General features: G+C 38.5%; 1 protein-coding gene across 1 annotated transcript; it reads left to right on the top strand.

Annotated features, from left to right (window-relative positions):
• The first annotated feature begins 6,104 nt into the window (after positions 1 to 6,104).
• LOC121799841 (UDP-glucuronate 4-epimerase 6-like) lies at positions 6,105 to 8,183 on the top strand. Its single transcript, XM_042199344.1, has 2 exons — positions 6,105 to 6,756; positions 7,002 to 8,183. Exons 1-2 carry the CDS (start codon positions 6,280 to 6,282, stop codon positions 7,893 to 7,895), a joined length of 1,371 nt encoding a protein of 456 aa, XP_042055278.1. The 5' UTR covers positions 6,105 to 6,279; the 3' UTR covers positions 7,896 to 8,183.
• The last annotated feature ends 5,494 nt before the right edge of the window (positions 8,184 to 13,677 follow it).

Raw genomic sequence — 13,677 nt, 5'->3', positions numbered from 1 at the left:
AGTGCGAAAGCATTATCATGATAATTTGCATAGATCATAGTGGTTGGCAAAGGCTGGGAATCATAAAATTATTGATGTTTTGTGTAAATTATAATTAGTGCTTGGCCTAGGTTGTTAAATCATAAAATTATTGATATTTTGAACATATATAAGGAAAATTGGCTTCTAAAAATCTCGGACATCAAATTTTAAAATTGATTGTTTGCCGACGCCATTGGATTTTATAAATATCACAACTATATTATATTTGCAGATACCATATTATGAAAAGAAGAGCAAAATATAAAATGTAGAAAGTGACGTATAGAAAGCAATTTCTAGGTACATGATATTCCTTATTCCCTGATCATACAACCTATTCCCTCCGCCCTACATTAAGAGTCACTCTGACTTTTCTGACTTTTCTGCACTTATTTTATAAAAATAATATAATAAAAGAAGAGAGAAAAGAGAATAATATAGAGAACTATTTCTCTACTTTAACTATTTATTACCGTTTTTATAAAATGGGTGTAGAAAAGTCAAAGTGACTCCTATTGTGGGACGAAGGGAGTAATTCCCGAAACTCATTTTAAAATTATACTTAATAAACACTTCTCAATTTTGTGTCTTCATTTAAAAAAATATCATAAACTTATACTCGTTGTTATGTTTATACTTCAATTTTACAAAAATATTAACTGATTGATGTTCCACTTTTGACATAATCCGATGACGAAACAATGAGTTAGATTAACCTATACTACATTCTCAGATGAATTGTAGTTTAATTGATATGTTTTTTCTTAAATTAATCCTGATTTATATCCCCAACTATCAATATTAAAAAAAATGTTTCCAACAAATAATGGAGCGTATATAAATCATACTTTTCCCAAATTTACGAGGTTTTTGTTAGAAAAACATGAATATTGGGAACACATTATAAATCAAGTGAACTCATGAGTCGTGACTCATTGTTATGTTATTAGATTATTTAAAACGGGATGCAAATCAATTTTTTCCTAAAATTGAAGGTTTTATAAAAGAATCGATGAAAGTGTTAGCTTGAGACATTTTGTGAATTATGATAAACCCTTAATAGTTCAATTTCAATCATCAATAGTGGAAATTTGTCCCCTGAGATTTAATTTGTGGTGTACTTGCTAGTATGTTTTTTGGGGGATATATATGCATAACTCAAAGTGGTTAGAAAATCATGTGGTGTGTGGCATGAAACCAATAAATAAACGTTACAATGAATTAATGTTGGCATACACATCTTTTTATTTTATTTTTAATGTTGGCATACACATCTGGCCGACAATAATATGGCCAAACACTATACAAATTTCCAACCAAAAACCTTCAAAAACAAGTACACTAAGAAAGGCGAGTTAAATTCAATCATAAGAATAGGCACTCATTTAATTCGCAATGGAATGAATAGAAAAAGTACTACTAATATATGAAATCACATAGTTGAGCACGCTGAAAAACTTAATCTTCCATCAAGAAATTTAATTGACAATACTAATGAGAAAATGTTAATTTAGAGCTAATAATGTTGTCTCCAATTTTCAGTTATTTTTTTTTCAAAAAATGTTCATAGATTACGCTTTTTTTTCCTTTAAGAACCATCAATTTTGCAGAAAAAAATATTTAATTTACATCCCACTTAACATAATTTGGAGTTAGCTTATTAGATACTACTATATGGATTAGGAGAATTTTTTTGAAATTATAATATTTTGTGTCCCCAGACATAAATAAAATTTTGAAAATTAGAGAGTTTTGAATTGTAAACATAATTAAGTTGGAAGACTTTTAAAAAACGCTTAAAGTTGTGATGGACACGAATATATATGAGAGAAATTATATTGACATGTCTAATTGTGACGGGGAAGACTTATTATAATTAATAAGTATATTTTTTTTCTTGTACTTGTTTTAATTTGACTTTGAAGCGATTAAAATTTAGAAAACACAGAGAGAGACGGAATAAACAGGGCTGTCAACGTCTAAAGAGAAATTCAAAATGGTTTAACGTAGGAAATTAATGTGAGTTATGTTGTTTAATTTGAGGGAGCGTCTTTTGATTTAAAATTGCAAATAGCTTCTTGTTCTTGAATTTAGATGGAACTTTTGATATGAGTTGATGAATTTGCTGTTGGAATCGTGCTTGGTCAAATGATTTTGACTAATAATAAATATTACAAGACATTTAATTTTGTGAAATTAAATGCAATAACGTCGATCTACGTTCCAAGTAGATGACCGTAGTATATTCATTTTCTCAAATCCGATTCCCGGTGTGTGAGAAATAATATATTAAAGTTGGTCACAATAAAGCTAGAAATGAGCTATGTGAAAAGACTAAGGGATTAATTAAATAAGTGTTAATTATCCCACATCTGGGATAATAGACTTCTTTGATGAAGTATTTAATCAGATGAATTATTATGTGTAATAATTATCGTGGAATAAGACGGGTGACAGAGCCCACACGCGCGCGCCGCCGCCGCGAGCCGCGCACCGCGCACCGTGACCTGTGCCCCGGGTGCCTTGTGCCTTGGCAATTGGTCTTTGGGTGGTCTTTGGAGCTGGTCGTTGAGAGTGGTTCGAGCCTCGCTTGTTCTTTTTAGACCACCCCAAACTCCACGCTATCCCCGACGGGTCTGGTCCACGTCAAAAGGTCCCCGCTGGACCCCGACGCATGACGGGAGACAAAAGGTCCCCGCTGGACCCCAACTCACAACGGGAGTCAAAAGGTCCTTGCTGGACCCCGACGCATAACGGGAGACAAAAGGTTCCCGATGGACCCCGACGGTCCATGGTGTATCCCGTCGTGTAGCATGTCCAGGTGCGTCGTGTCTCTTCAGCTCCCACTGGCTAGTGCACCAGTCAATAACCCCCGGCGGTTACGGTCAAGCCATCATGACACACATAATGGCTGTTGACTCCATCAATGCCCTGCAGGTGGACTTGGCCTATAAATAGTCATGCATCCATTGCATTCTAGACATAGAATACACAAGCATTCCTGCATACACGCTCTCTCCCTCTCCGCATATCTTCCCGTCGAAGCTCTGCCCCCGCCTTACTCCCGTTCGCCGGAGCTCTGTTGCTAGCGGTGCTGCTACTTCATAGACGAAGCCGTTTTATCTTTGGGGACGACACGCCAAACCGAGAGCACTACCGGAGCGTATCTCGTCTTGCGGAAAGAGGACTCCTCGACTCGGCTTACCGCTTTCCACAGATATTTTCCCGTGTAATTGTTTCAGTTTTTCCGTGTAATTTTTCTTTGTTTATTTTCATTGTAATTTTCGCCCGACAAGACTTGTATCTCATTTCGACAACATTTGCTAGAATTCTATCCCAATGTATGAAGGTTACCTTATTTTTGTCTACAATTATAACCGTAAAATATGTGGATTTGAATGAATATTACTACCTGTATCATTGTGTGATTATGTTTTGGTTCTATATGAATCATAAAGCATCAAATATTATTTAAATGAAAGTATAATTGATTTTATAAAAGAAAATAGTGATGGAAGAAAAAATGAAAAAATTAAAGAGTAGAAAGGTCCAAAATGTCCAAAACTTTAAATATTCACACTAGTGGTGCCTAGAGTTACTTTAATCTTATTGTACCAAAAATAATATAAAACTTTTTCAGGGACTATTGATGTATTTTTTGACAAGATTATGGACTATTAGTGTAGTTCACTTTAAATTTTAAGAGTAGAGTGAGTGCATCCCGATTCAAAATATGTAGCCAAATCAATAAATTGATACAGCATATGAACATGGTTCACATAATTTTCTAGAATGTGAAAAAGCAACTTTATAATAATTTAGTACTCCTACTATATAAACCACTTTAATTTATGGTCCAAATAATATGATTCTTTAGGAAAAATCATGATTTTCAAATACAATATGGTATTTGACAACCTAAAGTTTTATTCATTGCTTCCCGGAAATGTAATGCCTAAATGCAATACTAGTGTCTTATCTCAATATTTTCTTGACACTTCAAAATTAAATTTTTTCTCTGATTCCCACTAAACAAAAAGTTAAAAAAAAAACATATTAAAGCACTCTGACCAATATGAACTGCCTGGTTCTCAAAGATATTAAAATTTTAAAATGAACTAATAATATTACAATAGACAAAACCAACTTTCAGTCTGATCTCAATGAAGATCTACATTAAATTCTGCTACGCGGTTCTATATTGGTCAAATAATATATCTTCATTCTTTATTCCTTAAAATAATACCAGTATGTATTTGGCGCTTCAAACTATGTCGGTGATTTAAATAAAATTCGATACAAAAAATGAAAATGATATTCCTATGAAATTAGGAATATTTCAGTGTTTTGGTTTTGCAAAATAAATAAACAAAGATTTCGATTTTTGATAACCAGGCCATGTGACCCCAGTTAACTCCTGAATGAATTTGGCATTTCTAATAAATTAGTATTAGGGATTAATTACTATACACATGATATGCACTACCTCCAACATCTAGGAATTAGTTGATATATTTCACCATAATTATGGAATTTCCTAATAAAATGGATCAACCTAACATGTAATCTAGGCATCGAATTCAAGTACATTTATTGCATCGAATTATTTTGTTTCATTTTATATAGTAGTAGTATATTTTTTTCTATCTACTTGATCCTATACGAGGTTCCGAGTTTTTGTGATCTAAGTTCTTTAATAATCTCATATATATCAAATTTCAAAATTAGAGCTTTCCAAAATCAAAAGCCCTACTCGATGTTTTTTTGAATGTAGATACATAAAAACCTTTAACTTATTATAATTAATAAATACGTACTTAAGAGTCAAACTAAAAATGGACCCTTCGTGAGTGTGGAAACTTCCTCCACATTTGGATATTTAATTACACAACTGCATCATGGCCTACTTCTATGCATATTGATTATTAAAGATATGGAATAAGCTAGAGTTCATACTTCTTTTTTTAGATGTAAAAACAATTTTAAGATATGTATAAGTGTGAAATGGTTCAAATTATAATCCCCAATTATTGTGAGAACGTAGAGTAGTATCAGTATTTCGAACGCAAAGATGTGAATATATTGTCACCTTACGAAACGGGGTGTATCATCTAATTTCAAATTTAATAAATAGCAAAAATTCATTTTTAGCATATATAGTTCATTAATTTCACGGAAAATGTAGTGTAGAACAAACTCTTAAGCTTATAAGATCAAGCAAACTAACTCTAATAAAATGTTGGAATTGATTCATATATTATGATCAAACCACCAATATAAAAAACCACGAAAATTAAACCCCACGATATGTACACGGTTTGACTCGCATAAATAAAAAAGAAAACATGCACGGAAAATCCAAAGTGAAATTGGCCCAAAATCTTTGAAAAAAATCGTACATTTTCGTAGAAAACAAATGTAACAAACCCATCAGACCCAACTCCAAGTACTAGTATTTTCGTCACATGATTTATTGATATTAAAATGAGCACCGCAATTTTGATAGCTGGCATAAAGTCTTAGTGACATTAAATGCCAAGGGCCATTTTCATAATATATATTGAGATAAGGGGCCATTTCCAGCATTCCCCCCTCCCCCCCCCCCCCCCCCCCCTATCTTCAAATACCTAAAAAGAAAGTGGCATCCAACTAAACTCTACTCTACTTATATATTTCACTTTAGAATTTAGATAACCTAAACTACAGTATACTCTCTTACTAATGGGTAACACAATAGTTGAGGAGATGCCATAATTTGAAGAGATTGTTCATATTTGACAATAACAAATTGATTTTTTGTCCACATCTCTTCTTAATTGAACTACCATGTTTTCTTTTGGTGAAAGTATCCCCCAAATTGTTCATTGTTTAGTAGGAGTAGTACTATAAATCAAAACAAAAAATAATACTCCAACATTTCATTGCAAAATAGTATATATGTATACAGGTGAATTAACTAGTACCCACCCTACTCCTTAGAGGAAAATTGAGGTTGTCATAAATGTTGGAGAAAAATAAAATATCTAAATCGCATTTAAAAAAACATACATAAACCATTTAAACATCATTATAAAATTTGCACTCCCTTCACACCCACCCCTATACTACACTGCTACACACCACCCAATCTAATCTTCTTTATAATCCAAGCCTCCAAACACTTCCCTCCTCAGGGTTCACATAAAAACGAATCCACTCCCACCCCTCAAAAATCCAACAAACAAAACATATTCATATCAACAAAACAAACAAGCAGCAATGCAGTACGGAAGCAGCGGCGGCGGCGGCGGCGACACGAGCAAGACAACGAAGCTAGAGCGGTACAACAGCTACATACGGCGCGTGAACAGCACGAAGCTCCTCCAAGCATCGTCAAAGCTCCTCTTCCGGGTGACTCTACTGGTGGCTCTCCTCCTCATCTTCTTCTTCACCCTCAACTACCCTCCCCTCTCCCCCTCCTCTAACCACGCCGCCCTCCACACCTCCAACAGCCTCCTCTCCTCCGCCTTCTACGGCGCCGGCGCCGCCTGGGAGAAGCAGGTCCGCCGCTCCTCCACCCCCCGCCGCCCCAACGGCTTCTCCGTCCTCGTCACCGGCGCCGCCGGCTTCGTCGGCTCCCACTGCTCCCTCGCCTTGAAGAAGCGCGGCGACGGCGTTCTCGGCCTCGACAACTTCAACTCTTACTACGATCCCTCACTTAAACGTGCCCGCCAACAACTCCTCCAATCCCACCAGGTCAATTTCCAATTATTATACTAATTCTATTTTGCATTTTTATAATATACTATCATCCATATCTAATTGAAGTTTACTAATTTAATTCTTCATCTTGAGGAGTATATAAATAAGTAGTATAATTTATTTAGTAGAGTATTCAATTTTATGTACACTATTTTAATTCCAATTTGATGAAATTGAGACTATTCATTTTGCAATCTTATATAAAAAGTCAGCAAGTTTGAATTTGTTGATATAATCAGGTGTTTATTGTGGAGGGCGACATCAATGACGCCGAGCTTCTCCACAAGCTCTTCGACATCGTCCCGTTCACCCACATCCTCCACCTCGCCGCCCAAGCCGGGGTCCGCTACGCCATGCAAAATCCTCTCTCCTACGTGGCCTCCAATGTCGCCGGATTCGTCTCCCTACTCGAGGTGGCCAAATCCGCCGACCCCCAACCGGCCGTAGTCTGGGCTTCCTCCAGCTCGGTCTACGGCCTCAACACCCAAGTCCCCTTTTCTGAGTCGGACCGGACCGACCGGCCGGCTAGCCTCTACGCGGCCACTAAAAAAGCCGGAGAGGCAATCGCCCACACATACAACCACATCTACGGTCTATCCATCACCGGCCTCCGGTTCTTCACGGTCTACGGACCGTGGGGCCGGCCCGACATGGCGTACTTTTTCTTCACCAAAGATATCCTCCACGGCAAGGACATAAACGTGTATGTCACGCACGAAGGGGACAAGGAGGTCGCGCGTGACTTCACGTACATCGACGACATCGTCCGCGGCTGCGTGGGGGCGCTCGACACGGCAGAGAAGAGCACCGGCAGCGGCGGGAAGAAGCGGGCGGCGGCGCAGCTGAGGGTGTACAATTTGGGGAACACGGCGCCGGTGACGGTGGGGAAATTGGTTGGGATTTTGGAAAGCTACTTAGGCGTCAGGGCTAAGAAGCGCGTGATCAAAATGCCGCGAAACGGCGACGTTCCGTTCACGCATGCTAACGTGAGCCAGGCGTTTAGGGATTTCGGGTACAAGCCGACGACGGATCTCGCCGCCGGTTTAAGGAAATTCGTGAAGTGGTACGTTGGGTATTACGGGATCGAGTCGAGGGTAAAAAAGGAAAATCACGAGCAGTCAGCGGATGATTAAGGAACGTGTTGGTGGGGGCCAGTTCTTTTTTAAATTATACAGTATTTTTATAAAGGCAAATTGTTGTTTGGTTATTGCAATTTATAGTAATAGGAAAATAGATTTTAGATCTGTAAATTTGGGGTTGCAATAAAGGATCCTATGAAATTAGGGTGAAAAGAAAAAAAGGGGTTGGAATCTGTACACTGAAAAAAGAAGTGGTGTAGAACAACCGGCATCAATTGTATTATTATCAACTGTATAATTTTGTTGGAATAGTAAGGAGGGCATCCAGATTCTTCTTTTAAATTATTGTTTTTTGTAGTGCATGTTTGTGTGATTTGGTTTTATTTAATCATGGTGCTGAAAATTGATGAAGATTTTGGATTTTTTGTTTAGTTGCTTGCATATATTATGAAGAAGAAGAAGAAGAAGATGGGGTTGCATGATTGTTGTCTGCAAACAGTTGTTAGCAATTGATGAATGAGGTGGGGCTAGTCTTAATTTGGACGTTTTATAGTGGGTTTAATTTTTTAAGTGCTAATAATATTTTTTGTGATGTTTCTCTTTCAAGATCCAGCTGTTTTAGATGACTACGCACCACTCCATTTCTTTGACTATTTAATAATTTTATATTTATATATATTGATATTGATTCAATGTCGGTATAATAAGCTTAGAATTTAGATGATGCTATAAGATCGAGAGTTCATATTTATTACTTAGTTAGTTGTTGAGTCTAATTAAGTTCGATGATGATTCAATATCTCTTTTTGATTAATTTTATGTTTTATTTTAGCTTTATCTTTTTCAAGTGGGGGGGGAACTTTCTTTTGCCTATAAATAGGTATTTGCTTTGTAGATTTTGAACATGTCTATTTATTACATTTAATTTAATAGGGAGTACTGTACATTATTAGTGCCAAGCTCTCTTTTACTTGGTTGGCATAATATATATAGTCGATTCACTACTAAAAAGTTTTTTGGGTTATAGGCTAATTAAGTAGGATCACTTCACAACTAAGTAGCTTCTTCATAAGTAGTGTATGAATTATTTAATAAAGTCGTAAAATTAGTACGGAGTACATTTTACAAATTTTTTTTATCTCAATAGGTGCTACGTTTTTATCTTTATTATATTAAAATTAATGTTTTATTAAACCACTTTCTATAGTATCCCTACTTCAAAATACTAATGATTTTAATAAATATAGTACTACTCGTTATTAACAATATTAATACTCCGTATTCAACAATTTTGGCTACCCCGCAGGCCGTATCCTACTAGAGTGAGTATTATCCTAAAAATATCATAAAAATACTCTACTAATTAACCGCATTTCAACTTTAGTTAATTATAAAATTAGCTTTTTAAATAGATGAAAAAAGTGTAGTAGAATAATGAAATAGTGGGCATCGATCTTCTAATCTAGAAGCTATAGAAACACCCAAAAAGGAGCAGTTCAAAAATCATGGAATGCTTCGTCTATTAGTAGAAGCAGCTGTGGTCAGTCTTGAGGAAAAAAGCTGACATAATTTATAACAAGTTTATAATTGTGTCTTTACTATTTCAAGAAATGGACCTCATAGACATAGTTTTGAGTTACATCCCTTCTGATTTGTTGCCCCACCAAAGCTGCAAATACAATCAATAATATACTTACCAATCAATTGTCACAAATTTGTTTTCATCCGGTGGAAGCATCTCTATGCATGTGTAGGAAGATCAATCAAAAAAAGAGTTTATAATTAATCAAACTCTGAATTCACGTGGTTTGAGGTTCCATAAGATTAAGATGCATAAATATTTATAACTTTAATACTACGATATAATCTTAGTTGATGCATAAATAGCGAAATTTGTTTAATTTTGAGTCGTTAAAACTACAAGTTAATATTAATTAAATGTAATGGAACCCACGCCATTGAAAAATATATGTAATTGAGTTTGAATTTAATATGTTTACATATGTGATGTTATTTGATTGACCACTGATTAACATTTAATTATAAAATTGTCACAAATATCAATTCGCAATCAATTGCAAATTGAACTTCTATGTAATAAGAGCATCCACAATAGCGCCTAGCGCACCGCTTAGCCGAGCGCCGGCGCTAGGCGATCTATTGCAACCGCCTAGCACTCGGCGGTTCCGTGGCGCTAGGCGGTGCGCTAGGTGATCCGGACGCTGCGATCTATTGCAATCGCCTAGCGGTTTCCGGATTAAAAAACCGCCTAGCGCTCGGCGGTTCCGTGGCGCTAGGCGGTGCGCTGGGCGATCCGCTCGGCGCTATTGCAGCGTCCGGATCGCCTAGCGCACCGCCTAGCGCGATTTTTTTTTCCGAAACACTATATATACGCGCCTTGCACGTCATTTTCATTCGCACCACTTGTTTTAACGAGTACTCTCTCTATCTAAATTTCTGTACAAGATCAACAACGGTAAATGGATCTCAACAACGAGCCTACTTCAGGGAGTAGCGGGTCTCAAGCTCAAACTCCCCCGGTCCCCGTGGGAAGTGGATGGAGTCAGATGCCACCATACTACAACATGTACCATTGGCAGCAGATGATGTCCGGGATGCCAACCGGGGGGAGTCCGCCGGGGGGTTTCAGGCGATGCCGGGGTGGGCACCTAGTGCCCAGATGATGCCGGGGTGGGCACCCGGGATGCAGATGATGCCCGGGGGGTACAGGCGACGCATGGGACTCCGGGGGGGGGGATACCGGCGACAGGGGGATCCTCGGCGACACAGGGGACGTCTATCGCCCCAGTTTCGATTTTTCGACTGGTTCGTCACACATATCGACCCCAACGGAGGCGCAGCCGTTGCCCCAATTTGACACTTTCTCCTTCGATGAATTGGGGTTAGATCTTCTCGGTGTTCCGGATGCTCCCGTTCAAACGGGGGGCGCAGGGCGGGGTCGTGGCGCCCCAAAGAAGAAAAACAAGCGGAAGAGGGTCGGCGAGTCCTCGCAGCCGGGTGAGGACGACAGCTCGGTACGGAGGAGGTGGACGGACGCGGAGAACGTCGCGCTGGCCAAGGCGTGGGTGAGTGTTTGCGACGATCCTCTCGTTTCGAACAACCAGAGGATTGTCAACTTGTGGGGCAAGATAGCAGCAGCCTACCAGAGGTTTTGCCCGGAGGGGAGGCGATGCACCGGGGAGGATTGCCGGAAGGGGTGGGACCGAATCAGGGTTGCGGTCTCCCGATTTTCGGGCTTGTACACCAACGCCCTCCGCATGATGAGCAGTGGCCAAACGAAGGAAGACTGCAGGAGGATAGCGGAGAAAGCCTCCCCCCTGAAGGGGGTGTATAAGGACTTCACCTACTGGAACTGCTATCTTGTGCTGAACGACTCCGAGAAGTTCCGAGTAGGTGTCGACGCTGGCTGGCCGAAGAAGCAACGACTGAACTATACCGGTGATTTCAGCGGCAGCAGCGGTGGTTCCCACGACCTCCCCGAGAAGGCCCAGGAGGTCCCGACCCCTCGTTCGTTCACTCGTCGAACTCGCCCGGTTGGGCACAGGCGGGCTCAACGGGAGGCGAGGGGGGTCGCCGGGGGTTCCTAGGAGGTCCAGTCGGCATCCCCCCTTGGCCAATCCACAGCGGATCTCAAATTCTTCGCGCGTCAACAAACGCACGCTCAGATGGTCAAGACGATGGCCGAATGGCGGGCGGCGGTGGACCCCGTGGAGAAGAGTTTGCTTCAAACATTGCTCCTGAGCATGCAGGAGGATTTAGAGGCGGCACGGAGGGAGACCGGCGGCGACGGCGATGGTGGCGACAGCGACGGAGGCGGCGACGACGGAGACGAGGAGTGAATTGACACTCCTTTTTATTATTGTATTTTTTTTAAATTAATGTATTTTTTTAAAATATTGTACTTTTTTAAATTTTAATATTATTATTAAACTTTTCCCGTATATGTCTCGTAAATTAAATTTCGTATATTGTGTGATTGTTAATTATTTCATTTTGTATATATTTGTTAATAGAAAGTGGATATTATGTGGCTAGGCTATGGCTGGGCTATTGCTGGGCTATTTGCTTGTTTTGATGATGTGGCAGGAGGATTTTTAGTGCTGATGATGTGGCAGTGGCTAGGCTATGGCTGGGCTATTGCTGGGCTATTCCTATTGTGGATGGCCTAATAGTATGAATGTGCGTTAGCATTTAAATAGGTTAACGTAGCAAAGAGATGCACTACAAATTTACAAAATAATCATAATTTATTTCATTATTAAGAAAGCATTCGACAAAAAAATATTGCTCGAAAAAAGGAAAAAGAGAAAACATATCTTTTGTTCTCAACTTCTTATGCAACTAGATTGGCTGTTTCTGTTTTACCTTAAAAATGAAATTATCTACTAGTATAAGTTTGAAATCCGACACTCTTATTAAATATTTTGTGGTGTTTGTAACCTACCTACCCACATTCTTCTCCGACCAAGAAAAATTCATGTCGCCACTGCCACGGCGGGGTGTAGTGTAGGGGTGGTTTGTACCTATGATGTTCTAGAGCTGAAAAACAAAATTGGCTCTGCCAAGTCTAAATTCTCGGCCAACTTCATACGTATAGAGTTAGTTGATTCATAATTTGGCATCATACAAACAAATTCAAATAACATTAGAGATCATCTTCAATTTTTCAATGATAGTCGGTAATTTTTTTTACTCAAACTATTAAGCGAAAAATGAAGATATGTAGATTCCATATACGTAACGTTTATCGTAGGGCTGGCAAATCGTGCGGATTGGGTCGTTATCGGGTCAACCTGATAATGACCCAACCCAATAAGGCCTAACCTGAACCCAACCTGTTAAGGAAACTGTAAATCCGAACACGAACCCGACCTGCTACCTTCAAATCCGAACACGACCCGCACCCGACACGAACCCGTTATCGACACGATATAATATGGGTTGACACGACACGATAACAACCCGAACCTGATATTACACGATTAAAACCTAATATTACACGATTAAACCTTAATTTTTAACCTAATTTACACAATTAAAATTCGTTTTATACTATTTAAACCTAATTTATAAGAAATTAAAACATTAAAGTAATATATATTTTTTAAAATAATAATAAAAATAATAATATTATTTCTTAATGGGTTACCCGTATTCGACCCGCATCCGACCCGAACCCAACCCGAAATTATCGGGTTCTTAATGGGTCAACCCGATAAGGACACGGATCCAATAAGACTTGACCCCAACCCAATAATTTCGTGCGGATTCGTGTCGGATTATCGTGTCGTGTCGAAAATTGCCAGCCCTAGTTTATCGAATTAAGATTTTAAAAACTCATTAATTGGTCCTGACTATAATTTAAGAAAAAATTATAAATAAAATACTATTCACCTGCTATGATTTAGATAGACTATTTTAGGGTGGGTTTAGGCTTAGTGTTTGATAGCCAAGATCTTTAAAAAAACTAGACAAATAGAGAAAAAATCTGGGCAATTCATTTAAAAATACTTAGCAAAATACTAAATTGTTGGTTAAAATGGCTGAATGAGGGGAAAGTGAGAGGATTATGGCAATTGGAACCCCACCAAATGAAATACGAATATCATTTAATTTATCCAACTCAGAACATCATTTGAAAGTTTACTACTAAGTCCAATAGTTTTAAAATATACTACAAGCAAAAAGCCATCAGCCATACTACTCTTCAATATCCAGATCAAATATTTTTGTGAACAAATTACGGTACTTGGTAGTATTAATTTCGATTGAATGAACATTCAGTTATAACAAAATTGAAAGAGAAACATGGAAA

The sequence above is a fragment of the Salvia splendens genome, chromosome 4 (assembly GCF_004379255.2).
Source record: "Salvia splendens isolate huo1 chromosome 4, SspV2, whole genome shotgun sequence".
Taxonomy (NCBI): domain Eukaryota; kingdom Viridiplantae; phylum Streptophyta; class Magnoliopsida; order Lamiales; family Lamiaceae; genus Salvia; species Salvia splendens.
This window is presented reverse-complemented; position numbering and strand designations above follow the sequence as displayed.

Coding starts and splice junctions, on each gene's coding strand:
- LOC121799841 (XM_042199344.1), top strand. CDS start 6,280: ATGCAGTACGGAAGCAGCGGCGGCGGCGGCGGCGACACGAGCAAGACA. Junction 6,757..7,001: donor AACTCCTCCAATCCCACCAG/GTCAATTTCCAA, acceptor TGATATAATCAG/GTGTTTATTGTGGAGGGCGA.